Source organism: Plectropomus leopardus, chromosome 19 (genome assembly GCF_008729295.1).
Source record: "Plectropomus leopardus isolate mb chromosome 19, YSFRI_Pleo_2.0, whole genome shotgun sequence".
NCBI lineage: Eukaryota > Metazoa > Chordata > Actinopteri > Perciformes > Serranidae > Plectropomus > Plectropomus leopardus.
Window position 1 is genome coordinate 3450329 of NC_056481.1, and position 9385 is coordinate 3459713.

Here is a 9385-nt window from a genome sequence, read left to right on the forward strand (position 1 = left end):
TTCCAAAATGTTTAGGGCATATTTAGTTCTACAAAACTTTTCCAGGCCTGAAAATTGCTATTTGCAATTTTTTATAACCGCACAAACCCTGAGACTTCTGCTCTACTGTAGCAGAGCAGAAGTCTCAGATAAATGTTGCACTTCTATGATTTATGGTAAAATATGCGGGACAGTTATAACATTTTAAAACTTCCTCATTGTTTCTATTTTGGTGGGTAAACTGGCAGCCAAGCATCATCCTGCTGATTGATTTCAAAACTTGGTAAATAAGCAGAAGTGTTTTCTGGATGCCGGCAGCAGAGCTGAGGGGGTTGTGCATCTGTCTGTCGGCTCCTCGGCGGCTCAGCAACAACCCGAAGCAGCGTCTCCATCATCACACTCCAGCGACTTCAATAACGCTCCACTGACAGTGACATCTCCCTCAGTGACTCCCTCGGTTTCACCCAAAAACTCGACGACGTCCCAGAAGAACACTGACAGACAAGTCCAGAAAACATGTCAGCGCTGCTTTTTTTCCTTTCTTTTAACTCCAAATCTACTTCTGCTGATTTTTTTTAGGATTATAAACCCCACGGAGTAAAATTAAACCTGAAACAGGATCCAGTTCTATGAGCTTCAGTGTAGCACAAGGTGAATTTATAATCATACACCTCAACCACTGTGTCAAAGGAAGCTATTTTTGTCAAAAAAAAGCCATCACCTCCTCTTTCTATGCTCATTATCTTCAGGGTACAACTGTCAAAGCATTACTGCAGAACGTGCTGCGCTTTCACAAAGTAAGAGTTTACGCTGGAGGATAGAGAGGCTGCAGAGGACGAGAGGACGGCGAAGAATGAGAGAGAGGAAAGGAAATGAGTCTGCGAGGCAACAAGGGGAGGAAAAACCCTGAATGCAGGGGTGGAAATCTCTCAACGGCTGACGCTGAATCAAAGACGAACAAATAAGAAGCGAGCCAGAGCAACAGCTCTGATGTGCACAAGAAAAGCAGATTATTGTTACAAACTATGATATATAGATTTACAGTCATTCAAGCCTATAAACAGTTTGAAAGTTTTAAGTCAGGACCTAGTTTTTGTTAGGTGACCTTGAGTATCCTAAAAGCACACATAAATAAAATGTATTATTATTTTTATTGTTATTATTATCTAGTTAATGAAAAATGTATCACTGACTAAAAAGTAAATGTTATATGGATAACATGAAAGTACAGATCCTGCCTTTTATTTTTTTTATTACTTTGATGATTGTCATATTACTTTACTGTTTTATTTTTGTCATCTATTTATTTATTTATTTATTATTTTTTAAATCTAATGAATTATTAATGTATTTCAGCTAATTATAATCTATAATCATTATTATTGTTCATTTTATTTTCTTTGTCTGTGGTAATGTGTGACTGTATTTTTTGTACATTCATGTACGTTTTAATATAAACTTGAAATTTTAATACAATATTGTAAAAAAAAAAAAAAAAAAAAAAAAATTAAAAAAAGAAAGAAAAGATTTTCTGGCTGCCAACTACCAATCCTAATTTCTAAAATTAATAATAATAATAATAATTAAAAAAACAAATTAAATAAATAGATAATAATAATAATAATTTTCTGTTCGTGTTTCAGTTAAACCCAGTCTTTATGCTGAGCTAAGCTAAACGCATCCTGACTGACCAACATCTCACTCTAAAAATAACAAATATCCATATTTCCCTAAATATTCCTAACTTCCTAACTACTCCTTTCTCTCTCCTCGTCACTGCAGCCGGCTGTTAGCGTCTCTCATAGACTTATAATTACAGTGAAGCTAGCAGAGAGGGTCAGCCTCCAACTGTTTGCAGGAATTCCTCATTAACAGACTCTCATCATGATTAATGAGGACGATTTGGACAGGTAGGTGAGGAGCCCACACACACACACACACACACACACACAGATACAACAGTGTGAGTGCTTGTCTCCTCTGGCAGACAGTAATGCCTCTAATGATGCTCATAATAAAATCTCTCCCACCCACTGTGAAGCAACACCTCGGAGGAGCAACACGTCGCGCTGTAAACATAAAGTCAGGTAATAGTCCTGTCTCCCGTTCGCCCTTTCACCCCGAGCAGCTTGTGGCCTAAAATATTTCATTTTGCTCCCGGGACAGCATTATTCTCACTGCATTCAGTGTGTAAAGGTGCCTCGCTATGAATGCTAATTATGCTCCAAATAAAAAAGGGCAATCAATTATCAAATCCTGAGGATGTTGTTGGAATAAAGCGCACACACGCAACACCGTGTTTGACAAATGGGTTCATTATCTTTCAGCTGAGCGGTCGCGCCGTGCAGGAGAGTAACATTTATGCATAATTTATGTTCACCTCAGCGGAGCCATTTGTACTAATCTGATGTATCGATATACGACAGGAGCTCCCGAATCTCCCTTCAAGAGCAAAACACTGGAGCTCAGCGATGATGGGATGTCAGCAGGGTCGTGACAGCAGTGTGAGACGTCCAAACGGCGGGACGTCGGGGACTGATGGGGAGACACCCTTGAGGACTCTTAAACTCACATTCAGACACAGAGGCTGAATCCAAACATCACTTTTCTGCAGACTCATGCAAAACGTTTGCATGATGTTAGAAAAAGTTGAATAATTATGTTTGTCTGACTAAAACTGATGATGCAGATTATTGGTGAAATGCTAAATTTCAGCCCCGATACTCAGCCAGGCCGATAATCCGTCAGCTTCTATGCATATGACAGAAGTGGTGCTCAGTCCAGATGTCCAGATGATGCTCATTTAGACTCACCCTGTCTGATCAGTGTTAAAGAACCTGACAAAAGATGTCCCTTCTTCTTTGAATGTGAGGCATCCAGCTTTCTGCTCTGAGCAGCAGATTAAACAGTGTGACAGACTGGAGGTCTGTGGGCACTGCAGGGCAACACGCCTTCCTCCCTCCCGCTGTCACAATATCGAATAAAGCCTAACGACCGTGGCTGGTTACACGAGTTACTCCTCAGGACCAACTGAGCAACAACCAAACCGGCGTCAACAGCAGGGAAACCCACAAGAAGCATCGCTCACAGGTCCGTCCATCCATCACAGAGCCGCAATTTGCTCCTGCAGCCCAGAATTTGACAGAGGAAACAACAATGCATGAAATGAATAACCAAAAATAATGAAGCCATTAAGGGCATGCCTGTTCCTCTGCCATGAAAAAACGCGCAATTTACCGAGCTCTCTTCAATCACCAAAGCTAACAGAGTGACAGTTGATAATGGTTTTAGGACTAAATTGGAGCAAAAAACAAACAATGTGTTGTGGGGTTTTGTCGCCTGCAGCGTGAGCGCTCCACAGCAACAATAAGAAACAATTTCCCAGCCTGTTGACAGAGATTAGAAACCCATTTTCCAACATCTCGTTAATAGATTTCTTTCTGCTTTTCAGTTTTATCTCGCGTTGCTGAACCTGGACAAACATTTTCTGATTTCCAGACGAGTCAAAGAGAATTTTCCGTCCACAAACGAGTCAAATAACCAGCCTCGTTTGTTTATCAGCAACACGCACAACAAAAAAAAATGTGTGAATGAGGAGATGAGTTAAAAATTCTCTGCAGTCAAAATGACGGAGCCAAAAGAGGATTAGGCCTGTCCCCTTCCTGCCATAACCTCGCTGTGCTCACAGAGTTACACATTTTCATTCAGTTGCACAGTTTACGCAGCATTACGCAGGATTAATGATGCGGGCTGACTGTTTTAGAGATGAATTTAACTGTGTCTGAACCTCTCTTGACCTATATCCTTAACTGGAGCAACGCAGCAGCGTCGTCCTGAAGGGAGACGCTTCATTAGTTTCGGGATGCTCGTGTGCGTGTTTCTCCTGCACACAGTGAAACTATGAAGACAGACGGGCATTTCACTAGCTCCAAATGTCGCTCTAATGCTAAAAAAGGGCAGAGAAAACACAAATATTCCCAAACTTTAACATTCCCAATGCGACAATCAAAATCAAATCTCTGGACCAAAATGAAAATGAGATGGAACTAATGAGCATGTCAGTAAGTTTTACATACACTAGATAGAAGAAAAACTAAACAATTTAAGTAGATTTGCTTCTGAAATTAACTAAATACTGATTATGCATCTTGGAAAACCGAATGTGCATAATCAGATTTTCATAAAATGTGCTGTAACTACAGATTAAATAATAAAAATCAGTGAAAATAAAAGGTTTGGAGTGAATGAGTCCACTATGGTCTATATGTGAATGTCATCATCCTGCTGTGGCTGCACCTGTTGCTCTATGGTTTTTTGTTGGTTTTTTTTTTATTTATTAACAGTTCTTGAATGACACATTAAACTTTTTTGTGGTTTGACCTTTCGTTCACATGACAACGGTGTTTTGGAGACCTGAAAACTCAAATTTTTGAACCCAGGTTCCCTTTTGAAAACGCTGCCACATCTGTCGCCGTGTAAACTGGCAATGTGCTGATCCTGTGAGAACGATGACGTCATGGCGAGTGGGAGGACAACAACAACAACAACAATGGCGGACTGCTGAGTTGTATTTGTGCTGCTGACTCTACTGAGTTTATTTACGCTGTCCGTTCTCGTGTGTGCGTTCGCCAACGTCTTCTAGTATGTTCATATTCATCGCTCTGTGGAACAACACCTTGCAGATGCATGTGTTCGTCTCTGGTTTGTCATTACAAAGTTAAACCACCAACTACTGGCCTGGCGTGCATAATGCAGCGTTTTCCGATCTGTGTGCACAACGATCGTTCTTACAACGTTATCATATCAACCCAAAGGAAAGAATTTTGCGCTTTTAGTAGGGCCGTTCCCGCCAAACGTGGCCTTAGAGCAGCTACACTTAGATCCCCAAAAACAGGAGTACATCATCAAATTTGATGTATGCAGACTGAATCGCAGGCTACAACGTACATCCATCCTTGTCAACACGCAAAAACAAAACATCGTCAGCGTGCGTCATCCCTCTGCACCGCTGTAGGGATGAGACGTGCCGGCATGAAGTGCTGCCGCGATGTCACCGTTCTCACAGGATCCGTGCATTAACATGGCGACAGATGGGGTGGCGTTTCGAAAGTTTGCATTTTCAGGCTCCCAAAGTGCTGTCATTTGAGCAAAAGGCCAAACCACAACAAAAGTTTAAGGTTACATGCAAAAACCGTTGCCCTGCAAATGGCCCCTAAACTTATAATGTCACAGTCTGCAGGAGGCTTTTATTAACGTGTACACGATGTAACTTTGCTGCCTCCTTAGGTTAAATAGAGGTTAAATAAAACAATAAATTATAATTATCATAATAATTACACCTGGCAACACTGCAAACTGTCTAAAACATTTGGTTTGTGTTGCTGAGTGAGTCTGCGGGCCATAAGGATCCTGCAACCTTCAACACAAACCAGGTGATGCGAGCTGCCAAGGTCATGGAGGGAATTTCACCAATTACCTGTGTGGCCGGCGGTGCGGCGTCGTGTTGGAGCCTCTACCCTCTAAATATGACTAATTGCCCCTGCTGTTCTGCTTCTTATGATACAGGTTAGAACTCATTACCGGGATGTTACGCCTCGCTGGGCTCTGGTGCTCCGGCTCTCAGGCACACAAGGGGAAATAAACAACCACCTGGCCTTACACACACACACACCAAAACACACACATTTTGATGTTTTATACACGTACAAATAATTGGTTGGTTTTATCTGTTAAAGTGCATTACAGATTTTGTTTTGTCCCTTCGAGCTCCACGTTTCCAGTCATTTTTTTGGGTAAATGTCCTCCAGGGGATTTCTGATACCTCTGCCAAGTCCACTCTGTTGGGCATTAGCTGCAGTAATACCTTTTTCATTGATTTGTATCAGCGCCTCTGCCTGCAGTCTGAGTGTGGGCGAGTGAGGTACAAGATAGCTTGACACAAAATCCTTTCGGTGTGCCAGCGCCGACGGTTACTGCCGTCAGCCAAGCAAAACAAACAGGTTATAGTGCACTTACGCCGCGGCGGCAAATGCATGCTTTATAATGAACCTGGAGCGAGATATTTAGGAAGTGACAGGCTGCAGATCAACCTGTTTTCTTGATCTGACGGGACCTTTTGAACCGTGACAGTGATTCTTTATTTATGGTTATGCAACAATTACTTGATCCGAATTGCCAAAGGTGCAGTGTTGACACATGAAGTGACTTTCAGTTACGAGCTGAAGGGCGGGGTTGACAAATAGACATAACAACACCTATTGAGATCGAAGCTGCAGCTACACCTCTTCAGCTGCAAGTGTGATATCACCCTGCAGGCTCAAAAACACCAGCCACTTTCTGACAGAAAACTGCCATTCACTCGTGCAGGTTTCACCGAAAGATAGGATCAAGTTGCTCTCATCATAAAAGCATCATATAGAGCTTGTTTTTAAACTACGGGAGCTAAAATGGGTCATGTACTTTTTTTAACTTCATTTTCCGAAGCCTCAGGTCCCGACTGAGATTAACAAACTCTAGATTTATCCGTAACATCGAGCCTCGCAGGGGAAACGCTGATAACAAATAAATCACATAAACCTAAGCACATTAATCTAAAGCATTCTTACATTTGCGTACTATCTGATGCAGCTTCGTGCAGTCGGGATTTACGAGGATTAATCACTTCTACATTCAGCCACCGTGACGTGTCACCATGTTTAAATGGTACACTATGTGAGGCACTAAATAGGACTTCCAGGATTAAAAAAAAAAAAAAGCTTTTCTGCAGCTTGACACCAAACAGCAAGTCATTTCGTCTCTGAGCATTTAACCTATAATTTCCTGTTGTGTTACAATCCTTTTCACAATAATCAGGTAAAGCTTGTTTCGTCAGGGGCGCAGCTAGAAGTTGTGGGTCCCGTGTACAAGAGGGGACCGTCCTCCCCCTTCCCCTGCCCAGAAAAGACTTGAGTCACGTTCCCAGCTTATGGTCTCCACCCATAAGACCCACGTGAATCCCAACTAGTAGCCCATGTAATTTCATACCTTTCTGAAATTTCACTGACGTACACAGACAGTGAGTTCACCACTTACAACCAGCTTTTCAGACGAATAAATATACATGAGGAACCCACTAAGTGTTAAGTAAAGAAATATTCTCACAGTTATTTTCCTTATTAAACAGAAAAATTATTGAATTTCTCTCAGTCACAGAAGACTGGCGAGGCTTGATCGCCTCGTTAACTCATCATCAAACACACTTCATTCAAACTCTACAGAAACAAACTAAAACTCACCTAAGCCATCTTTGTTACACTTGTTAGTAAATCCACAGTTCCAGCAATCACCAGGTCTAGTTTTGTCAAATTAAATCCTTAATTCACCAAGTTAGATGACAAAAAAATTGCCATTATTTCCCAGTCTCTCGCTGCCTGCTGGTCGCCGGCTGTTTACGGTCCTGTAATGTCTTCCTCCACCACTAGGTGTCACTGTGTCTTTCAGCTCAGCTGCCTGTTCCACCAGTAGAGACCGGAGACTGAGCTCTGGTGGTGCATGCTGTGCACTACATACAATGAGTTTAATAGAAAAATGAGTGCCTGTAATTATGTGGTTACTGAAAAACATACCTTCAGGATTTCTAAATACTCTGGTATATAGTACAACGGAGCACCGGACTAATTAGTAACTAACTAATTATTAATTATTAGTTAGTTACTGGTTGATGTCGCGACTATCGAAAGAAAAAATAACCAAAACTGACATAGAAACATCTGTATAACTACAAGGACACATTCCAAAACAACTGTCTAACTGCTCACAGCCTGAACTACTGAGTCAAATTTCTGTTTACAAGCAATAAAGAGCTGCAACAATAGATGAGAAAAGTCAGAAAAAGATACTTAAATGCATAATGTTTATAGGACTTCCCCTTTAACCCTTTGAAACCTGAGTAAAAGGGCAGGATTTCTGTCAAAGACGTGAAGATGCATCTAGTATGTGTGTATGTATATATAAAATACTTCCTCCTTCTTTTCACACATGCTAATAAAGGCCACTTTGTGAATGGAATTTGTTATGTATGTTGATATTTTATTTTTAATGTTCAAAATAAAGACATAAATCATTTGTTTAGGCCTAAATGTATTTTTCTGGACATTTTTCCTTTTTTTTTAAAATTCTAATAATTTCTCTCTCTTTCTCTCTTAAAAACTAATTTTTAGTTCATTCTCTTGTCACAATTTCTTGCAATTTTTGCCCAGCTGCTCACTGCCTTTTTAGCCATGTTTTTCAAAAATAAATCAATTTGCTCGGGTTTTGGGGGTTTAAATGCATGTGAAAAGGTGCCTGAAGGCAGCACAAGAAAGTTGTTCCAGGTTTCAAAGGGTTAACCACTGAATTTAGAGCCCAAATGTTTGTCTATCAATGATGACATACTCCCCTGATTAACCCTTAAACACCTGAACTGTCATCAGTTCACTTGTGCTGCTACCAGATGCCTTTTACAAGCATCAAAACCTCTGAAAGAAAGGCAGCAACTTGGCATAAGGCGCCCTGCAAACTGCAAGAAATTAAGAAAAGATGACAAGAAAATGACCTGAAAATCTGTTGTTTTTTTCTTTTTGTTGTTGACTTTTTTAAAGGAGAGATGAAATCATTAACTGTATTAAAAAATAGATAAAAAATTGTTCTTGTTTTTTATACCTTTTTTGTGCACATTTTCAGGTCTTTTTCATTTATTTATTTACAAATTGTGTACTGATTCTGAGTAATTTCTTGTCATGTTGCTCACTGCCTTCTCCCAATGTTTTTCGAGAAAACAAACAAACAAACAAAACATTTGCTCGGGTTTTAAAGGATTAAAAGAGCGAAACATGTCAGTGCAGACATGCCAGTGATCATGGGTGATGTGTGCCCTGCCTCCCCGCTGCAGGCTGCCCGGTGGCCGCCCTGTGTCCGCGGCCAGCAGCAGCAGCAGCAGCAGCAGCAGCCCCGCTCCTTGGGTACCATGCCCGCTCCCTCCTCATCTGTGTGCGGATACGCTCCTCCCCTGCTGGGCTCAATCAATCACACAACGCTCCACACTGCAAAACTGTGACCTCCACTGACAGTTAACGCTTTGTGCAAATCAAACCAGCTGAGCAGCAAAAGCCCCGTCCAGTGAATGACTGGAAAAGCCGAACGCAGCCGATAGACCCCTGCTTCATCTGTCTCCACTCACAGCCAAAAACAAACCATCATGTCGCACACATAAACGCGTTTCACAAAAATCAGCTCTTACCTGCCCACTGTTTGGTTGGCGAGCTGTCTCATTCGGTTGAACTGCTTCTTCATCTTGTGTTTTTCTGCGTTACCAGCGGGCGGTAGAGCCTCTCCACAGATCTCATTGATAAGAAGAAAGTCAGATCTCCGCGCTGGTCTACGGCACACG

General features: G+C 41.4%; 1 protein-coding gene across 1 annotated transcript in view; it reads right to left on the minus strand.

Moving 5' to 3' along the window:
• The window catches only part of LOC121958923 (rho GTPase-activating protein 44-like), an 83310-nt gene extending 73925 nt beyond the window's left edge, over nt 1-9385 (minus strand). Inside the window, 1 exon segment of the mRNA XM_042508106.1 lies at nt 9236-9385. Within this exon segment, the coding sequence (XP_042364040.1) occupies nt 9236-9288 (53 nt within the window). The 5' untranslated portion in view covers nt 9289-9385.